The following is a 22895-nucleotide window of genomic DNA, read 5'->3' on the forward strand; positions in this document are numbered from 1 at the left end:
ACGGGTTGCTTGTCCTTCCTCTTCTCTGTTTCTTTGTCTTTCTTTTTCTTTTTTGGCTCTTCGGCCACATCACCCATGATTGTTTCTTCCCTTGGATGTCTTGTGGGAGAAGGGCCCTTGAGGCTGCGGCATCGGAAGGATCGGGGAACGGGGAATAGGCTCGAGTGGTTCACTTGGTGGCATAGGGGGAACAGGAGCAATCCCGAAGTGCCTTTGTGGGGTAGTAAACATTATGTCCGGGGCTCGAAGTTCAGCATCGGCGGTTACCTCCGAGCGTCCAAGGCTTGACCCCATACCTCCAAGCGAACGCCCTAGCAACCCCTTTGAGTTGGGCGGCGATCGGGCTATCCAAAGCCTTTTTATTCCCGCATCGTACGCGGCTTGTTCTGCTCTTGCTCGCTCCCCGCTCCTTGGCGGCCAATTTCTCTTGCGTTTGCTTAAGCTCAACAACGATTAGAGCGAGCCTACTTTGGGCTTGTTTTTGAGCCTCGAAGAGCAAGGTTTGCTTGAGATTCGTAGCTTTTCGTGGCTCGACGCATTCTTGTGAGCCTTTTCTACCTCGGACGGTGTGAGTGAGGGTCTCCTTCAAATTCAACTCGGCTTCTTTTGTGCCCTCGATGCCGCCTCGGCATTCGATCGGCTTTGCGGGCAAGATCCAAGAATGATCTACCCATTCCTCGGCCATAAATGAAGCTTGGACCGCCTATGATGTATTCAAGTACAAACGAAGAGTTAGCCATAATAAAGAGTTAAACTTATGTATAAACCGTGCAAAGGCTTAAAAATACCTTGGCCAAGTCCTGCTTCAAAGACAAGAAAACCTCCCTTTTACGGAAGGATCGTAACTCTGCCATATCCTCGGGGAGGCACGAGCCTTCTCAGACACTCGGCCACCGGGCTCGAGCTTCCCTTCTTCGGGTCCCACTCGGGTTCGCGTCATCCATGACGGGGCTGCCCGAACCGAGAGTGAAATTGGGTCGCCCGTAACGCCTTCTTTGTAGGCTCACTGCGGGGTCCTTAGACGAACCCCGGTAGAAACAACTTTCTTGGAAAGGGCCTTTGTAAGCTCAGTATCTTTAACGAGAGGGGTCAAGGTTTTCCCCCTCTTCGATGTCTATGACATGTTTACTACTACGACCCCTTTTGCGTTTTTTATCCGTTGCCTCCGAGGGGGTGCCCGAGTAACGGTAGAGTAACGGGACGAGGAGGAACCGACACGGTGGCGAGGAGCCGCGCATGCGTCATGTAGTAGGGCCAACGGGTCGGGCTCTTTTTCTTGGAAACCCATTTGAGCGAGGTGGACGGTTAGGAGCGGAAGGAGCGCGTACGGGCGGTAGAACACCTCGAAGTCTTCCTCTCGTCACCTCGAGAGAAGGGAGCTCGGGCGTGGCGGCTCTTTCTTCGACGTCGGGATTAGCGGCTTGTTCCAAAGGAGGATGGATCGGTTGGGCGGCGAGTGAAGCGGGGAGTTGTGCGTCACGAATTCTGCGGGGAGGTACGGCGATAAAAATCCCGGGGGCGGCAACGTCAATTTGAGCTAGCCTTAAATCTCTTGCTCTTATCACGTTCTTTCGGGCTTTGGAAGCGTTTAGTAGAGGGGTTGTATCCGAGGGATGAGGTGGGGCTGCTCGGAGGCTGTCCCGTCCCTATGAACGAATATCTCCGTCGAAGAATCCCTGTTCGAAGTCGGCACGGTTCACGGCGGCGGACGTATTCGGGGCGATATGGTAATCGTACGCGATAAAAATGAAGTCATTTAAACAAATACGTAGTATGGTGTAAAGCACGAAAAGAATATGGTTAGTCCTAAGTGCTAGGTTAGTCCCTCGGGAACCCTACCCGGTACCCACTTCTCGGGTAGGGCAATGCAATCCGTCATGCCAATTGCCGAGATGACGAGATAATCTTCATCCATCCCTTTGCTTGAATCGGGTAAACGGAAATCGGCCTAACGAAGGGATTCTACACTTCATATAGTATTTAGTCCTATCCCCTTTTTGGCGATTCTATACCCAATTTACATCCCGCCAAGTCAAGTTGGTTCCCAGTTTTCGATTAAGGGCATCCGTGCATCCTAAAATCCTAAGGACATTTGGGGAGCATTGCGAAGGGGTAAGTCTATAGTTTATTAGAAAATCCCTAGTTACTCTACCCATAGGAATTTCCATTCCCCCTCAATAAATGCAATCATCGGAATCAAAACGGATTCGGGTGGCCGAGACACCGGTGGAATATCTTCTATCTCACAATACGTAATATCTACGTCATTGGGGATCCGATATCGGTCCTTAAAAGCGGCCTTCGCCTCATCCGTATTCACTAACTTAGCGTATCTACCCATTAACCCCCGGCAAAGAGGAGAAAAGTAAGCAAGGAGAGACAAAAGGAAAGGAAAATGAACACACCTGCGAAGATCGCTTAAGGATGGTCCTCGGGAGCTCACTTTTCTTTCAATCCTTCGAAATGGCAAAATGAGCTTTATCCGGCGTAAAAAGTTGCTTTTATAGGGGTGGGGGAAGTGGAGGTAATGGGGTAAAAAGAAATAATAAGAGCGGTAACTTTCCCGCTCATAATTAAGAACGAGAATGCGAACCGTACATTTCTCATCCAACGGTAAAACGTGCGCGGGAGAAGAAGCGTCGAGGCACCATAAATGCCTCGACGTGGGATACGAGGCGCCGGATGCGGATCATGGGGCGGTGAAGAGACGTATGTACGTGTGAAAGCAAAAAATGGGTAAGAAGCGTGTATAAGAAGTTAAAACTTAGTTATGAATACATGATTCATAACTCGAGTATTAAAGGGGCCGTTGTGAGGGACAGGGACACGAGAACCCGAAGACCGAAGAAAGGAAGGCCAACATTTAGAATGAAAGATGAGGTCTCTCCCAGGTGTGCCCGAAGATGAGGTGGCGTGGACGATAACTAAATAAGGGGCATGTTACAAATATCCTGGTTGTAATAGCCGATTTGGAAGGTTGCAAAGTTGCATTAAATCTTTGAGCGGCAACAACCATTCTCGGCCGCATTAATTAGCAAGCATCTCCTCTATCCGTCGCATTAATGTGGACATGACTCGAACAGTACGGGGATGCAGAAGTGGAATCTTGTTCCATTGCCGACGGACAAGTGTCACGGGAAAAGGACCAGATTGCATGCAGGTGTAAGGCTACGATGAAAGCAAAGAATAGTATAAATAGGAATCAAGAGATTACGAGGGAGGGGCTTTTGTTGTTGAACCCTCTCTACCAAATGTATTGTATGAGGGCTCTTAAGTGAATAGAGCAATAATAACGTTTCGAAGATTGATTTTATGAGCTTTTGGTCCTTACAATATATATATATATATATATATATATATATATATATATATATATATATATATATATATATATATATATATATTAATTAAAGCTGTCATTGTTTTTTGAGAGGTAAAATTGTTAATTAAGTTTTTGTGTTTAGATTTTATATGCATGTTAGAAAAAATTTGTCAATGAATTGGCACACTCATAATAATTTTTTTTGGGTGAAATAGTTCATAATTTTAATTGAGTTTGATTTTGATTGAGTCAATATTTTGGGGGATTTTTTAAAAGCAGGAAAAAAAAAAAATGCAAAATCCAACTATATTTTTTCTTTAAAAAAACATGATCATTTTACAATTTTAAAGGCCTTTTACTTATGCACTTGGGGCACCTTAAATTTTTTTTTTTTGGCACAAGTGGGTCATTTGGAGAAAATACACCATGCATCAAAGGCATGTTTCCTTCCTTCTCACATGGAGGTAGACTCCACATGTATAAAATTCACTTCCATGTGAGAGGGAGGAAACATGCATCCGATGCATAGTATACCACCTCAGACCTTAACTTGACCCGGCAATTCACTATCATATTTTTATTTGTGTTCTTATTTTCTTTTAGACCAAAAAAAGCTTGTCCTAAAAGCTACACGTCGTTTATGGGGAAAAACTGTGGCAGGCAAGGTATTGTCATTATTTGTCGACATCAAAGACCATGTCATATGGTCTTCATCTTAATCATGTTTGTTAATGTGTGACTTTGATTTATGCAATTTTAAAACACGAAAAGAATAGAATGAAAAAGACAGCAATTAGCGATAACTCTATTTGTGGCTTGCTGTTTTGCACCAAAGCTCCTCCAAAGCGTGTCGTGTCGTGCAGTTTGAAAGACTTTTCCGCGTCTTTCGCTTCTCTCTTCTTCTTCTCCTTCACAGGGCCCTCTCTCTCTCAAAAAGTCCTCCATTTCCAGACTCTGTAGACCCCATTTCAGCATAGAACTTTCTCTTCTTTTTTGGTAACTGTATTCATAAATATTTTCCTCAGAGTTTTAATGTGTTAAAAGTACATCATACCTGGAGTACTGATTTCCGTTTAATTTTCGGTAAATTTCTTTACTTTATTGCCTTTTGCATGCCAATTGTGGAAACCCAGTTCTTGTTTTTCCATTTTTATATATAATTATGGTCCTTTCGGAGTCATAATAATTAGCCGACCCGTGATTTCAATTTTTCTAAATTTGCTTTGCTTAAATGATAAATAATATTACTATTATGTTGTCACTTTTTGTGTTGTGTCTGATCTCTCTTTGGTTTGCATGCTAATAATTATTATTACAAACTAATGATGGTGAACTATAGATATAGTTTCCGATCCGAAATGGTTCTATTAAATGATCTAAATTTCTTAAATTTATTTCGAGTTTAGTTACATTTTTTGCATTTTTAATAGGTACCATGTTGTGCATATTTTAGATCATTGCATTTTGAACTTTGTGATGCTGTTTTGTAATGTTGTATATAGGAATATGATGAAAGGAGGAGGTTTGTATGGATTGAGGACTAGAGAGCTTGCTATGGTAACCATTGTGCTTATGTGCACAACTTTTCTTATATGGGCATGGGAGAAAACCCCGCTTCTTTCCGCCTTCTTGCCACCGCAAACTCATTTGCAGTTGACTCCAGGTTAGCCTTCACTTCTATATATGTTCAGTTTTCTATATAAACACATTTGTTAATTGTTATTATTACAATGAGTTTTATTTAAGTAAAGTCTCAAATAAGAAACCCGGGTTTAAATCCATCCAATTGGTGGCTTGTCTTTGTGGTAATTAGTAGATATATTTGAACCTAAAGCATCTATTATGATTGGTTTCTTTTTAGTGTGGGTAGGATCTGATCCCATGACCCTTATTCACGATAAGAGACTTTACTAGTTGAGCTAACTAGAACCCATAGGATTGAGGGCGATACTAAAAGAATAGAAATCTTCTAGCTGTTTAAATTGAGGATTTGTTGGTTTATGTTGTGTTAAAGAATGATAAAACTGAAACCTGAATCTGGATTTTGGATAATTTTCTGGAAAGGATGGGTGATAATTGTGAAAATGAGGAGTCTCTCAGTGTGGTTATTCTTTGAATGAAATACTAAATAGACTTTTAATTTTGCTATTTTAGTATTTCTTTTTTGTTCACTGTTTGTTTTATGCAGATGTTATTGTGAGTAAACCTGTAGCTGGCGTGGTATTTTCAGAATCACAAATTATTGTGGGCAAAGATGTGTCATCATTTCGAGAAAAATTTACTGAAAATGATGAAGAACTGAATTTGGATTTAGCTGATCCAGAGAATTCTGTGCAAAGCTCTCCTACAAGGCAAGAGAAAAACAGCGATTTACTAACCACCACTGATCAGAATGGGGGTAAGATTTGCGTCTCTTTTGTTTTTTTAGTATAAAAAAGTTAGACGCAAGTTCTAAAGTATACCATTGCTTTGGTGATTGGATACCCTACATGTCCCTCCTTTTGTTTTTCAAACTTTTTATGTCATTAGATCAAATTACCAAAATCTCTTCTTGCTCAAGTTCTTTCTGGCTTATAATGGTAGTATTTCAAAATGATTATCACAAATCCCGTATGTTCTAATTGGTATTTTGAAAAATTGATTGGAGAATTGTTCTTCTTGATGTCAATATTTCCGTCCATACATTATAGACATCTTGATAAATTTGGGACTTAATTTTTGTGTTTTGTTGTGCTCATGTAGAAATCCGCACAAATGTATCAGAAGAAGAAGAAGAAGCAAAAGACAAACAGATCCAGGAAGCAGAAAAAAAGGGTGGTGCAGAAGGCCCTACAAGTCCAACAGAAGTAGAAGGAAAACCTCTTAACATGGTAGATCAACATTCGAAACAAGTAGAACAAATTTTGGATATGTCAACAAGAACGGGTTCCCCATCTAGTAGCTCTGTAGTTGGGAGGAAAGATGATAAAAATTTGACAATACTTAAGGAAAATCAAGGTAGAGTATTGTTTTTATTTTTTTAATTGGTTGTCTTATGGATTCTAGTTCCCAAACTCTTCAAACTTACGGAAGACTTGGTGAAGAATATCTATGAAGAGTAGTTTGTTTGTCTCTAGGAGAAAATGATGTGCATGCTCCTCAATGTAGACTTTAATTTGAGTTTCTGTTAACCACAGCTTAGTGAAATGTCCCTTAATCTAAGCTAGAAATTCTGACAAAGATGACCCCATTTTGGACAGTCTATTGTTAGCTGCTTCTTTTTGAGAAGTGGCCTTATCATTCAAGTACAGTATAACAAGTTATTAACAACAGCATCTTGTGAGGGAAGCACAGATTACATTAGTGCACTGAAATGTAATAAACATTGAGGTGTTTACATGGTTCTCTTTGACAAATTGGCGTAATGGTTTTGAAAACATGTATGACATGATTGTATTATTCTCAGATTTTATACCTTATGATTGCTGTTGTAAAACCTTGATGATATTGATTCATTTGCTCTGTGTTCTACATATATTCATGGTTGTGTCTTTTCTGAACTTTCTCCAGCTTGTAACTATGCAAAAGGAAAATGGGTTCCGGACAATAATCGGCCTTTATATTCTGGGTTCAATTGTAAGCAATGGCTGTCAGGGATGTGGGCCTGCCGGTTGACACAGCGAACAGATTTTGCCTATGAGAAGCTTCGGTGGCAGCCTAAATATTGTCAGATGGAAGAATTTGAAGGGTCTAAATTCTTGAGGAAGTATGTTATAATTTTTTATTTAAAATTTGAATTAAAATAGTTAAGACTTATTACTATTTTTTATTTATTTATGAGAAGACTTGTTACTATTTTATTGGGTTAATGGCTATAGTTCAATGAACCATTTAATTTTCAAGGTGTTCTCTTTGTTCATTGCACAAAGTTTTCCTCCAAACTAGGTTGGAGGAATCTCCAACCCATTTTATGGCGGTTCGTAAGACCATTCACATGTATCTCATGATTATATCACGAGTCATTAATTCATTTAAACAAGTCACATAGTCATGTGACTAAAAGTAGACATTGGTGGTCTTATGAACCGTCACATAGTGGGTTGGAAGAAATTTCCTTCAAACTGATTTGGAAGAAATTCTGTCCTTTGTTTTGGCCTGGCCAAATTAAGCCATGCTAGGAGGAACTGATCTTTTATAATCTTTTCCTTTTAGATTCAATCCATGCTTGGCCCAAATGACTGTTTTTTTAAGTGTGGGGTTTTCCTAGATAGATCTCTTCCTTATGACTTGCAGTGGGCAGCATTTGGTTGAGAGATATGGTAACTTAATCTTCCTAGAAATTTAGTTTTAGTGATATCACTACTGCTGGTTCTTAAACTTTGGTTCTTAAACTACCCAATCCTGCCAACACATAATTATCACCATTTCCTCTCTTCGCCTGGGTTGGCATGACAATGTGATTTTCTCCACCTCATACTCCACCTTTCCTCTGCACATCAAATTACTGCTTTAATTGTGTCAGGCTATTGGGTCACAGCTCAGTGCTGGAGGGCACACTGGTCAGCCCAAGTTGCAGATTCTTAGGCTGGGCATACCAGAACCTAAAACTCCCCCTTCCCCCCATTCTGTTCTCCAATGTCTTTCCCACTCTCAGGAAATTTGGATCACTTATGTTTATGTACTTGTTTGCTTTGGTTCAAGGTTTACAGGAATTGTTGCTTTACTTTTTGCTTTGTTTATGTATAGCCTAAATATGTATGCTGATGTGATGATTGTATTAATGCATTCAGGATGCAAGGAAAAACTCTAGCTTTTGTTGGAGATTCATTGGGCCGGCAGCAGTACCAGTCTTTAATGTGCATGATCACTGGTGGTAAGGAGAGACATGATGTCATAGACGTTGGAAATGAATATGGAATAATCCAAGCTCGTGGTGATGCTCGTCCAAATGGCTGGGCACATCGGTTCCCAAGCACCAACACCACCATACTCTTCTACTGGTCAGCAAGCCTCTGTGATGTGGAACCCATCGAAAAGACAAACCCCAACACTGATTATGCCATGCACCTTGATCGGCCGCCAGCATTCTTGCGTCAATTTCTTCACAAATTTGATGTTCTAGTACTCAACACAGGACACCATTGGAATCGAGGAAAGCTTAAAGCCAACAAATGGGTAATGTATGTTGGGGGTGTACCAAATACCAACAAGGATTTAGCAATGATTTGGAAGGCCAAGAATTTGACAGTTTATAGCATTGTGGATTGGGTGAACTCACAACTGCCAAAATATCCAGGGTTGAAAGCCTTCTATCGGACCATCTCACCTAGGCATTTTGTTGGTGGGGACTGGAACACAGGTGGGAGTTGTGACAAGACTACCCCTATGTCAGTGGGAATAGAAGTATTACAAGATAAGTCCAGTGATGAAAGTGCTGCAGGTGCAGTGAAGGGAACTGGGGTTAAGCTCTTGGACATAACAGCTCTTTCCCAGCTCAGAGATGAGGGTCATATATCCCGGTTTAGCCAAAGTGCCAGATCAGGAGTGCAAGATTGTCTGCATTGGTGTTTACCTGGTGTTCCTGATACATGGAACGAAATCCTTTTTGCACAAATTTAGTCCATTGTAATAGGTGGTTAATGAAGAATACTACGGTGTGGCTTTAGCAGGTTTTGCTCTGCCTTTCCACGGCTTGGCTAAAGATCACCGGCCGAAGATTCTGAACAACATGCTATTCCACAAGATGCAGTGACACGGGATGAGACTAGGTTCTATAGTGGAGTTTATTCGCTGACCAATCTGTTGACAAAATTGCATCCAAATGGTTAATAGGTTTGTTCTTTTTAGACATGTGGACTATATAAGTCCCTGCACTCCACATGTTTGTAGATGCAGCCCCTTCTGTTTGTAGGTTAATTTTTTTGCCTTTTGATGGTGCATTTCACTTTCTAAATTGGGGTTTGTGGGCGAAACGCCACTATAGAAGTGTGAGACGGCCCTTTCCTTCAAATGAATTTTGGATTATCTTCAGATAGTTGATGCTAAATGCTAGTAGTGTGAAAAGAAATAAAAGGCTATAGTGGAGCAACGAACAGATGCAAAATTGGGCTTGAAATCATGGCAAAAACTGTATGCAAAATTGTACCCTATTTGTGTTTTATTGGTCAATACAACTAGGTGTTCAACTTCAATTGGAGAACTTAATATATTTAAGTTTTACCCAATTTTATATATGATCATTTTTGTACCTAAGAAAAATGTTGCTATTAGTAAACAAAGTGTTCTGAAGCATTTACAACTGGCAACCTAAACAGAAAATCTGTAACCTGAGGTTAGAGAGCTATTCACAGTTGTGCCTAGTGCCAACCCATTCATGTTTCTAACTCCAACATAAAACAAAACATTTTTACATGAAGTATACATACAGATAAGAATTGGGGCCAAGGTCTCTGTAGAGGAGCAGACAACAGCTACAAACACACACAAAATGCCTAAAAAGATGCCTTGACGAGTGACTACCCTGTGGGTCTCCATGAATCCTTGTGGAGATGATGAACTGGTCAAGTTGACTTTTCTTATGTTGGGTCTTTGGAGTTTTGAGTTTTGGAGTGTGGACACCTTCAAAGTTACCTTCATCATCAATACAGGGAATGTGGATTGGAGATATATATAATTTTATTCACATGGATTGGAGCACCAGCTGTTGGGAAACCTTGACTCATTAATAAATGACATGCCTGCTCGATTGTTATTGGCCATGCCTCACAAGATATCCATCAATCATCATCATCATCATCATCATGCTTTCTTTATTTGCTAATTAGATAATTTCGTGTCAAATTGAAACTGTCTTGTGATATGGCAGCACTAGATTGTCGACTTTGGCACAATTGTGCCACAATTGATGCGCCAAATTTCCCTTGGCACAAATAGTAGATTGTCTAAATATTATGACCAGCTGATAAATTATTTGAATTTAGTTTAGTTTTTTTTTTTTAGAAATAGAATTTTGTTTAATTAGATAAATTATTTGAATTTAGTTTAGTGATAAAATAAGACTCTTAAATAGATTAGTATTGTTATTTATTTAATATATTCAAATTAATTCTTATGCTTTAGGATAAGATCAATTCCTATGTTATACAGTAGGATTGATGAAATTACCTTATCTTGTCTTGGCTGTTCATGTACTCTAAATGCATTAATGAAAATTAAGCCGGATTAAACTCAAAAGAAGTCTATTTCTTTCTCTTAATGTTTAGAAAATTAGTCATCTTGAATTGACTAAACTAGTAATTTATATTTTTTTTTTCCGGTTCACAACACTAAACCTCTTGCTACAACCTTTTGAGTTAACCTAATGATTTTTAAGGTCTAATGAGATTTATGAGGTCTTGATATTGAAACTTTTGACCAATAACTTTTGGGAGAGTAGTTTTAGATTCTCAAAAAGTTTTTTATGATTTTTTTTTATTTATATATATAGAAAATTATTATATGTTGTTAACTCCACAACTCGAACTTTTCTCCTCTAAACCCCTAACAATGAAGAGGTGCCAATTCAACTATAAGGCCCTTGGCAAGTTCTTGATGACCTAATTAGGGGAAAGAAAAGGAAAATATAAAAATATAATTTAGAATTTATTTTGTTATTAATATGCTATTAATGACATTCATTATCAAGTCTTGAATAATAAAATTGGTAAGGGCAATATTTACCTACATTTTCTTAGGTAAGAGTAAGACTATTACATGGATCAAAATTTGCTTCATTATCAAAGAACTTTAATAGTGTTACATCCTAAAATAAAATAAAAAATTTACCTTGTCCAACAATGTAATATCACTTTCAGCCAAAAAGGAAAAAGAAAAAAAAAAAGAGAGACAATATTAGAGCATTAGTTCTTTGGATTGTAATATTGTTATTTTCAATCAATAAAACACTAATTCAACAAAAAGAAAAAAAATTAAAAAATTCTCAAAATCCTATTTTAGCACTCCAAACACCAAAATATTATCTATGTCCAGGTTCTTATACTTAAAAAAAAATTTAAAACTTTGCTATAGTAACTTCTTACCTTTAGCATTTGCATCCAAGTATCTGCAAAAATACTTATTTTACACACTCAAAAACTACTTTATTTATTTTACTATCCTATTTTATAACTCACCTAACATCCCAATTCTTATTTTAAACCCTATTAATTTATTTATTCATCTCTCTCTCTTCCTCCCCAACTCTTTCTCTCCTTTCCACTCCTTTTCTATCTCATCCTCTAAAACAAGCCAAATAAAATAATATATATTTGTTTTACAACCATGCTATAGTAGTTTGTATATATACAAGCTTACTATTTATAGTTGCTAACATTTTTTAGCAATAGCAACTTGAATAAAGCATGTTTTGGGCATTTGAAAATGTAAAATCACAATTCAGAGGGTTTTACACCCCCTCAATGCTAATGCTTAACAACTTATTGTAGCTTTGTTTCTAAACTTCAAATCGTTTAGTTTATTCAACTTTGTTACTTTGTCTCTCTTTCTGGTGAACAACAACGGCTTCGAGGAGGAAAAGTGATGGTGTAGATGGTGGATTGACGTTGGTTGTTGGGTTTTGCTCGCGATTGTTGAGTTTTGGCGATTCCAATTACTATGGTGGTGGGTTGTTTGTGATGGTGGTTATGGGTCATTTTTATTTAGTGATGCTCATGGGGTTGAATTGTTTTGTGTTTGAGTTGGTTCAGTGGTGTTGGGTGGTAGTGTGGGTTGGTTTTAGTTTTCATGGTTGCTTTTAGCTTCAGTTGCTGTGTGGTAGGGTTTGAATCGATGGGTGGTGCTAGAGAGAGAAAGAGCAGGAGAGGCAGCGGGAGAAGAGAGAGATGGGTTGTTTATTTATATTATATTATTGTGTAATCTTATTTCTTTTTTTTAGGAATAAAGACTATATAATTAGATCATGGCCATTTTTTTGACATTTTTCTAAAGTAATGACTAACTTCCTAAATCTTCTCATAAAAAAAAAAATGAAGATTTAGGAAGTTAGTCATTACTTTAGAAAAATTTCAAAAAAATGGCCATGATCTAATTATATAGTCTTTATTCCTAAAAAAAAGAAATAAGATTAACATCGCAATTCAACAAAATTCAAAATAGTTTTTAAATTCAAAATAAAAAAAACTATCAAAAAAAAAATCTCAATTTAACTTTCCACTAGATAGATTCAAGTTTTTTTTTTCCCCTAAAAATTAGCACACATTTTTTATTTAGATATATCTCACATATGTTTGATATTTTTTTTTCGGAAATTTTTTAGATACTCTTAGAACATGGTAAAATTGTGCTCTCTCTTCTCAAATTAGAATCAATTAGTAATCCGATAAGTTGTCAAAAAAATCAATTGGTAATCCCATAAGTTTTCCCTTTAACAATATATCTTACATCTTATCTCTTTCTTTTCTATCATTTCTAAATGAAAAAAAAAATCATTTTTATTGTTCCACAATCCGTACTACTTTGATCCTATCCCAAAACAAACATCATTAACCAATCAAAATAAAGTCCCAAAGCAAATCTTAAACCCAAAAGAAACCAGTGATTCATCATTCCAAATTCGAACCACTACACTCAACACCTATTCCCTTATTATTCTTTGAGTAATTTTAAGATCATAAATTATTTCACAATTTTTTTACTATAACTCTAACATAGTAGGTTGTAAGTGGTTAGTTATCACTTATACATATACCCACTATTTTTTTTTTACCAATTACACTCTCGCCTTTCACGATTATGACAAGAAGTTGTGAAAAATTATATGGTTCTAAACTTTTCCTTATTCTTTTCCTCTAAACAAAATCAATTCCTCATCATCATCATCATCATCATCCCATTAATTAAATCAAATTAATGGTGATTACAAACTTAAGCAAATCAATCAAAAAGTAAACTTTGGCCAAATGAAGCATCTGATACGAGAATCTCTCTTTGCATTCCTTACATGTCACGTAAAAAACTTTAACCAAAACGTACGTGTCTCAAAAAACACACAAAAGACAATTGATGAATACTAATAAATACAACTTTTCATTTTAATTTAAAGTTGTCCTTGTCCACCACCTCGGTTCTCCACCACCGTCCGTCACTTTCTCCCATAAATTCAAATTCAAATTCAAACAATTCAACAAAACACACAAATAGTCGGTCACTTCAATCGCTAAAAACACCCAAATCCCATTCAAAAAAAAAAAAGTTACTATTTAATTGATGGCTGAGGATTTTGTGAAAGCTGTGGAAGATGGGTTGAAGCTAGCAAAGCGCGTGTACGGAGGGAAGGCGGCGCCGCCGAGGCCGGTGGCGCCGATGGGAAAGTCTCCGGCGGCGACGACAGAGGGTCTGCCGACGGCGGTGATGGTTTACGCGGTGATAAATGACCCGGCGATGGTGGACAATCCGGACATACCGAGCTACCAGCCACACGTGTATGGGAGGATGGACCCGCCGGCGCTGATTCCGTTGCAGATGAACGGAGTTGAGCTGGAGGTTGATTGTTATCTGGACACTGCGTTCGTTAGAGTTTCTGGGTCGTGGAGAGTGCACTGTGTTATGGGAAGCAGAAGCTGTGACTGTCTTATAGCTATCCCCATGGGAGAACAGGTCTGTGTCTGTGTCTGTTGTGTGTTTTTTTCAATTCAAGTTTTGGTTTTTTTCTCTTTGTTTTTGAATCTGGGTTTTGTTGGGATTTTTAGTTTTAGCTTTATTTTGTTTGTATTTGTATGAAGTTTTGAATTTGGGTTACAAATAAACAGTGTGTTTCTTTTGTTAGTATGAGCAGAGCAGGTACGTTTTTTTTCTGAATTGAAGTTTGAATTTTTTTTTTTTGTTGGGGTCAGTTTGTGAAATTGAAGTTTTTTAGGGGATTGTGCTAAAAATTATGGGTTACAAACAGTGTGATTCTTTTGTTTGTTACGAGGTGAAGCATTTTTCTGAGTTGAAGTTTGAATCTTTTTTGGGGCCCAGTTTGTCAATTTGAATTCATTTTACAAGCAGTGTACTTATTTCTTTTGCAAGTACAAAAAGTCTAGATACGAAATATATCTCAAAAAATATTATCATTTACAATTGTTGAAGTGACATGTTGTGATTAGTGTACAATAAGAGTGGTGCGATTCATGTGAAAGTAATCACAATTTGAAATCTTATGAGCTTAGGCGTTTTTTTAGTTAAAAATTGAAATTTGGTTTTTTGGGGTTGCTAATGCTTTGCACTTTCAGGTTAACAATGAACTTGTTTCTTTTGTTTGTACAATAAGTCTAGATACATAATAAATCTCAATTATTTATATATTTTATCTTTACAATTGTTGAGATGATGGACTGTGATTAGTGTAAAATAAAAGTGATGTTAATATTGGTTCCATTGTGAGAGTAACATTAAACTAATCACATGCCGCAACATAAACCTCTTACATTGTGAAGAAAGTCGTGAAATTTGTTGTGTTTATAATGGATGAGACGTGGAGAGCTTTGTGAATTTAAATTCTTTATTGTGGATGTATAATTTAGAAGTTGAAGGATTGTATTTGGAGAGACCACTTGTTAGAGAATATACGATCCCTAAGTTTAGAAAGAAGTAAAGAACAGGTGTCAATTTGAGTTTCAGAAAGAACGAAGAAATAAACTTGGAAATTGTTTAAAATTGCCTAGAAAAGGAAGCTATTTTTTACCCTATTTAGAATCTTTGTCCACTTACATCCAAAATGGGAGTCTAGGATTGGAGGACAATCATTGTACGGTGCATCAAGAAGTTTGATATAAGATAGCTTTTTTCCTAGGTACTCATAAACATTTTCAAGTATTGAGAGAGGGAGAGAAAGGGGGAGAGAGAGCGATAGATTGTTTGGGATATGTAAGAGCTGTTATAGAGGTACTGAATCATGTGGTGCATGCTAAGGCCCGCCCGCCCACACACACACACACACACACACACACACACACACACACACACACACACACACAGAAGAGAGAGAGAGAGAGAGAGAGAGAGAGAGAGAGAGAGAGAGAGAGAGAGTGTTACACATGGTTTAACTTATAGTAATATTACATCATTCAATAATTTTTTATTGGAGGTGTATCTTGACATACTCATCGTTGGATTACATTTCTTCTTAAACTCTATGATTACAAAATTTGAAGATAATCATTAATCAATAGCTATATAATTTATAATTTTTTTTAATAATAATCTATAAAATTTTTATTTTTCAATGGTTGTTGTGTTTTGTTTTGTTTTATATATATATATATATATATATTTTTTTTTTTTTGTATTTTAGAATTATGCATAAAAGATGAGTTTATGGATTAAATAGTAAGTAACAACCAATTGACATGAAATTCTATGTGCTTGTTAAGAGCATAAAGAAAATGTAATTTCACTGTGGGATTTTTAAAATATTAATCCAATAAAGAATTATTTGGTGATTTAACATTAAACAAAAGTTGCACAAAGTGTAACTTGATCTTGATCCATGACATTACCTTCTCTCCCTTATCATGAGAACCTGGGTTCAAAAACCCCTTCTCCTGTTGTGTAACTATCTAATTGTCAAAAAATATTCTTCTTGGTTTACAATATAATCCTTTGGATGTGTACTACTTGTGGAACACTTTGTTGCTATATCATTACTTCACAGGTGCTGGAATTTGATCTTATGTTCTCAATTAATATATTATTTGGCTAACAGGGTTCAATTCTAGGTGTTGCGGCTGATGTGCTTGGAAAGTCATACCATACTCAACTCATTGCAACGGAAGACGGAGATGGGACAGCAAAAGCAGCTCGAGCTGGTGATTGGGGCTTTTTAAAACCCCACATATTTACCTTATCAATTCCACAGGTAACTAATTATTAAATAGAACAAACTTTGAGATTTTTGTTGTGTGTTAGAACTTTGAGTTATATATTGTCTAAATTTATTTGGTTTGATTCATCTTCAACTAAAATTTTCTTTTCCTATCTTCCAAGGTTGATGGGGGTTCCAATCTGTCAATAAAAATTAGTTGGTCTCAGAAACTTTTATATAGTGACGGGGAGTTATTCTTGAATGTACCATTTACTTTCCCCGAGTATGTCACTCCTCTTGTAAAGAAACTTCCAAAAAAAGAGAAGATACAACTAAACGTGAATGCTGGTACTGGAACTCAAGTTTTGTGCAAGAAAATTAGTCATCCTTTAAAGGTGCATATTTCATTAACACTTCCATGGTAGTATGGTACTTTAAATTCATTATATACTTAATAACTGATGTGGTTCTTTTACCCTGGCTTTTAGGAAAAAAGGCGCCAGGTAGGAAACTTGGGCTTCTTCTATGAATCAGAAGTTCTCTCATGGTCAAGTACTGATTTTAGTTTCTCCTTCACTGTAAGATTCAGATTCCTTTTTTCTCTTTTTGGCCACCATATCTTGATCCTGGACAGTTGAGTGCTTATCAAAAGATGGTTTCTTAGAATGTGAATGTAAAAAAAAATATCTGATCATATTAGAGATGCATGGGTATTTTTGTGAGAAGCCCTTTCACTGTGATATGTACAGATTTTATAGAAGCTTATCGATCTAGCACATCTACTTGTTTTTCAGGTCTCTTCAAGTCATATATTTGGCAGTGTGCTCTTGCAATCTCCGTCTTTGGATGACAATGATCAAAGAGAGATATTTTGTGTCTATCTTTTTCCGGGAAATCAGAAAAGTAGGAAGGTTGGTCTAGTACTTCATCATTTAATGGGTATGTTCTGTATTTTGATTTTCTTTTATTAAAATTTTTTCCATATAATCCAATCTGATAGGTGTTCAGAAAGGATATAGTTTTTGTTGTTGATATAAGTGGAAGCATGCGGGGAAAGCCAATTGATGACACAAAGGATGCACTATTTGCGGCCCTGTCTAAGCTTGATCCACAGGATTCATTTAGCATTATAGCTTTTAATGGAGAGACTTATCTGTTTTCAACATCACTGGAATTGGCAACCAATGAAGCTGTTGAAAGGGCCATTGAATGGATAAGCATGAACTTTGTAGCTGGGGGTGCTACAAACATTTTACATCCCCTGAACACAGTATGATTTTGTAGTTGGTTCAGTAACTTTTTATCTATACTAATGCACTTCTAGTTTTGACATTTTTTTTTGACATTGGTGTCACTTGGGAAGTATCAAAAGATAAGTTGCTCTTCTCTTTCAGGCAATGGAGATGCTATCCCATGTCCGGGGTTCAGTTCCCATCATCTTTCTAGTTACTGATGGGGCTGTAGAGGATGAGAGACACATTTGTGATACAATGAAAAATTATCTAAGAGATGGAAGACCAATATGTCCACGTATTTTCACTTTTGGAATAGGTAATGGTTTTTGTTTTATTTTTATTTTGTGGTTGGAAGCCTTGTGCTGGTTAGCTGCCTCAAGACTGCTTAGAAGTATATCTGATACTTATCAAAAAAAAAAGACTGCTTAGAAGTATTTCTGATATTTTCACATGTGATGTAAACAAATCTTTGCTTCTGCTGAATATCAGTGACATTTATTTTTCCTGATTAATTAGAAGTTTAGAACATGTTTGGTATTTATGCACTTGCACCTATTGAAATTATGATTTCTTATTTTATGTAGTGCTTCTAGTTGACTAGTTATCTGGATGTATTTCAGGTTCATTCTGCAACCATTATTTCCTGCGAATGCTTGCAACAATTGGCAGGGGCCAATATGATGCTGCTTATGATATAGGTCAGTCCTGTAAATTGAATTTGCAAAACTAAATTTGAATTAGTTTATTCTTGGGAGCTTGTTGATATGGTTAAGATGACATAATTTTGGATGTCGATATGAATAAGCAATTGGAAAATTTTGAACTCTCTAGAATTCAGTGTGATAAGTTATGTTAGAATTATGTCATTAAATAATTAAATTAACCATTTTCCAACAGTTTAAGCTCTTGGGAGAATTGTTAATTTAATATGGTATCAGTACAAGAAGTCTTGAGTTTGATCCCTATCCCTCCACTCAATCTCCCATTTAAAATCCCACATGTTGGGCCTCACGTATTAAAAAGGAATTTGAGCTCACGTGTGGGGGGGGGGTTAGAATTATGTGGTTAAATGATTAGATTAACCTTCTCCTGAGAACTTAAGCTTTTGAGAGAAATGGTAATTTAACAAGTTAAATGAGTACAGTTTTTAGGTCTGGTTGTTGGGTACTGTTCCTCCATTTTCTGGCAATGTCCATTCATTTTGTAGCAAATTCTACAAGAGATTTGAGTGCTTAATTTTTTTTTTTTGTGGATAAATTTGACATACTCAGTGAGTGTGGCTGTAAGTCTTACAGCTTATATGTGAACTTTGAGCCCTTATTACATTATAATTAGACTGTGCATATACATGGATTAAATTTGAAGCCATGAAGCACAAGTGCATGGGTTTTATTCCAAAATGCTCTAAGTTTAGGACTATAAGAACATCAACCTCCAAGACCCTGCCTTAATGGGACCAGCAATAGGTCATGGCCTTTACTTGCAATGGAACACAATCCAGTAGTTTGCCAATTATGTGATGTTAAGAATGATGGGAATTGAAATGAGTTGTGTTTATGTTTAGGATTAAGATATATATTCCTATTTTTCTACATTAGGAAGTACTCTTTTAATTAGATAGTATTCACTAATAAGAAACATTTGTAAATTTATGATTTTTCCTTGTATCAATAAAACCAAAGCTTATCGATTCTTTCTTCTTCTTGTTTTAACTGTCAGATTCTGTTGAATTCCGAATGCAAAGATTGTTTACCAGAGCTTTGTCTCCCATTTTTTCAAATATAACCGTGGACATTTTGGATGATCTCAATGAAGTTGAGGTAACTCCGTCTCTCATCTTTAAGTGTTCTCAAACATATCTCATAGTTTTTACCATGAAACTAAGTTATTCCAATAGTTTCACATGCATATAGTTAAAATTGTCTCTTCCTTTGTGCATTGACCTCTATATCTCTAGGGACCAACTTAGGCTCTACTTTTCTATGCTAATGATAAATTAGGATTTATGTTTGAGAATAACTTCTGTCATCACTGTGAGGAAGATCTACCATCATGCTTTCTACATTTCTATAACTTTGAGCACTAAAGTTCTAGATTTTTTTCCCTGATGTGTGAGGTTTATTCTCCAACTGTCTGTATGTCTTTATTTCTATTTACTATAATTATCCAAGGGATGATATTAAATTATATTTTCTATGCATTTATTATGGAATCAGTCTTAGACATAATACATCTGCTGAAAGTTGGCAAATATATCCAAAATTTATTAAATATGGTATTCTATTCTTACCTGATATATCTACAAATATTGTGACAGGTGTATCCTTTTCATATTCCAGATCTTTCGTCTGAGAGTCCATTGACTGTATCTGGCAGATACCGGGGAAATTTTCCGGACACTATTAAAGCTAAAGGTGTCTTGGCTGATTTGAGTAATTATATGATAGACTTGAAAGTAGAAAAAGCAAAGGACATACCTATTGACAGGGTAAGAAACCAACTTGTCAGTCTGTTCACCTTTACTTATTTATGTTGTATCTTTTGGTCAAGTATGGTGATTCCAGATGTTCTTACATATACATACATGTGTTTGTGTGGTTAGCTTAATTTTAATACTCTGTCAAGAGAAGCATTACCTGATTTGGAATTTAGGCTAATTACATGATGGCAAAGATTTGACCCATGTTGGAGCTGCCGCCTCTTAAATACATCTCTTAACTTGTCAACTTGCTTATTCATTTTCCATTTAGTTTTTAAATATAAGTTTGGGGTGATTTTCTGAAAATGACATGATGGCAAAGATTTGATCCATGTTGGAGCTGCCACCTCTTAGAAACAATCTATTAACTTGTCAACATGCTTGTTCATTTGCAATCCATTTTTTTTTAGTTGAAAATATATGTCATGGGTGATTTGTCAAAAACGAAGTTTATGTCCCTTGTATTTCTTGCGTGACTTGAGTATTGTTTAAGGTTGTGGTGCGTTCATATTATAACTAAGGCTTGTTATCTTGTCACTCATTTGTGTTTTTTATGTAACAGGTGTTTGCAAAAGAACAGATAGAACTACTTACAGCTCAGGCGTGGCTTTCAGAAAATAAACAGCTTGAGGAAAAGGTATGTAGTTTAGTGTTCAATTATCCCCTTTGTTCAACTACCTCTCCCAACCCCCCACCCCCAAAAACAAAAAAAAAGGTATGTAGATGCAAAATGGCTTGATTTGAGCTGGATCAAATTGAATGCTTTGGCTTGATTTGAGCTGGATCAAATTGAATGCTTTTTAGCAAGTTCAATTATAAACTAGGATTGAATCTTCCTAGAAAATTTACAATAGCTAGTTTTCTGAATAATAGGATTCTGATTGCTTTCATTACAACCCTCATTTGGATTTTTTCCCATATGCTTGATTGTTTAGAAATGTTTCTGACAGATTAGGGCTCTCTATCTCTACCCTTAATAAGATACCACATGTTGAGTACATCACTAGCAAGTAGCAAGGCTTTTTTTTTATTTTTTTATTTTTTTATAAATTTTTATAAATTTTTTTAATTTATAATTACATGACTAGTAAGGTCACTGACAGATATATGTTTATAGTGCATGAAATGACTAGGAAGGTCATTGACAATTTCTGCCTATCCTTACTTTAAAGTTTCTGATTCCTGGTAATGAAAAGAACTTCAGGTCCCATACTCTTTTTTTTGCAGGTTGCAAAAATGAGCATACAGACTGCTGTTGCGTCTGAATATACCCATATGGTCCTATGTGAGATAGTAGGAGGAAAGACAGCCAAAGAATCATCTGGGGTAAAAGAGGTATGCATTCATGATTTGGCTAACCTTTCCCCACTCTTATATTTCATTCCCTGTGAATTTGAAGTTAATCATCTAATCATGAAAATACAATTTTGAGATTACTCTTGAAAAAAAGAAGACTACTTATATTCAGATCAAATGCTTTCTGATGTTGATTATAGATGCATTAGCTGAACCAATAATTTGTCTATTTTCACACGTAGACTTGTTTAAAAGAATTATTTTTGTTAGTCCAAACCAATTTTTATTGTCTAATTTTGTGTACTTGCCTGTTTATATAATGGCTTATGAACTGTTTTCTGATCATTTTGAACCATTCTCAGAAAACTGTAGACCCTAAAGGCCAGAAAATGATAATCCTGGGAAGCCTTTGCATTGGCTTTGGCAACTTGACTGCAACTGCTGATAATAAACCTCCAGGGTCTGAAGAACCAAAATTACCTGAAGCAGCCGAAATATTCATCAAGGCAACTTCAAATTGTTGTGCCAGTTTGTGTAATCACTGCTGTTGCATGTGCGGCATCCAGTTTTGTTCCCAGATGAATAACCAATCTGCAATCGTGTTAACGCAGCTTTGTACTGCTCTAGCGTGTTTTGGCTGCTTTGAGTGTTGTGCAAATGTTTGCTGTTCTGGAAGTGATGGGCGATAAGAAATTCATCCTCCCTTCCCATTTTGGGGCTGAGAGGAGCTCAAAATTATTTCATGCTTTGCTTTATACTTTATGAGAGGATGGTAGAAACTAACCTCATTAGCATTTAATACTTTAGGGTTATGTATAGTAATACATAATTTTTTTATTATAACTTAGATACTCATAGACTGGAGCGAAATACTTTGGAATTTTAACACTTGTACTGTTGAGCATACTTAGGGTTTGTTTGGATATCACTTATTTTGTTAAAAACTGAAAATTTATTACTGAAAACACTGTAGTAAAATATTTTTTAAAGCTGAAAACAATGTATAACACTTGCTGCATTTTTCTGTGGGTGGCTGGTTCATGAACAGTACGTGGGACTCAGGCTCCAAAACGCCAAATGTAGCAAACGCCCAATCCAAATGCACGCTTAGATTACTTCAAGACAACAGATTTGCAGTAGACATTTTTTGGCTGACTCTTGAGACAGTCACAAGTTCAAAATATATTTGATATTGAAGATACTGTTTCTCGTTTCTCAAAAAGAAAGAAAAAAAAAAAATAAAGAAGATACCTTTTTTCATGGATTGGTTTTTAAAATTTTGCTGGCTGCATTTGATTTAATTTGCAGTTGCTGTGCCCCACCCAACCTGAAATGAGGCTTGAAGTTTTGGGTAGAAAGTGCTGTAAATTAAAGTTAGCTAAACATGCATCAGGCTTCAGAAAGTTGGAGGGCCATGATGCGAACTCGATTAGGATGCCCTGCATTGAGTTTCCGGTATATTTTTGTGTTACACCCAAGCTTTATAAATTGGGTTAAGAACTTCATTCTAATTAGGTCTTAATATTAGGAAATCTCATTCTAACCAGGTCTGAATAGTAGGAATTCTAATTGAGTAGAAGGGAATTTTACTTCCCTTGATTTAAGAGAAAGAAATACTGCCTTAAAACACTATTAGTTAATAAGATAATAGACACTGAAAACTTGAAAACTATGGCCTTAAATAAACTATAATAGCAAGAAGTAATGCACATAGTTTACCCTGATTACTTAATAAATGGAATC

At 36.4% G+C, this 22895-nt stretch overlaps 2 protein-coding genes across 2 annotated transcripts; both read left to right on the forward strand.

Annotated features, from left to right (window-relative positions):
* Positions 1-4133: 4133 nt before the first annotated feature.
* LOC142643605 (protein trichome birefringence-like 16) lies at positions 4134-9534 on the forward strand. Its single transcript, XM_075818291.1, has 6 exons — positions 4134-4405; positions 4825-4985; positions 5511-5720; positions 6065-6319; positions 6872-7067; positions 8092-9534. Exons 2-6 carry the CDS (start codon positions 4829-4831, stop codon positions 8918-8920), a joined length of 1647 nt encoding a protein of 548 aa, XP_075674406.1. The 5' UTR covers positions 4134-4405; positions 4825-4828; the 3' UTR covers positions 8921-9534.
* Positions 9535-13425: 3891 nt separating this feature from the next.
* Positions 13426-22170, forward strand: LOC142644630 (uncharacterized). Its single transcript, XM_075819207.1, has 13 exons — positions 13426-13954; positions 16044-16196; positions 16325-16537; positions 16631-16720; positions 16937-17053; positions 17143-17412; positions 17537-17693; positions 17998-18075; positions 19097-19197; positions 19695-19865; positions 20419-20493; positions 21084-21191; positions 21515-22170. Exons 1-13 carry the CDS (start codon positions 13565-13567, stop codon positions 21839-21841), a joined length of 2250 nt encoding a protein of 749 aa, XP_075675322.1. The 5' UTR covers positions 13426-13564; the 3' UTR covers positions 21842-22170.
* The last annotated feature ends 725 nt before the right edge of the window (positions 22171-22895 follow it).

This window comes from Castanea sativa, chromosome 7, assembly GCF_040712315.1.
Source record: "Castanea sativa cultivar Marrone di Chiusa Pesio chromosome 7, ASM4071231v1".
Lineage (NCBI taxonomy): Eukaryota > Viridiplantae > Streptophyta > Magnoliopsida > Fagales > Fagaceae > Castanea > Castanea sativa.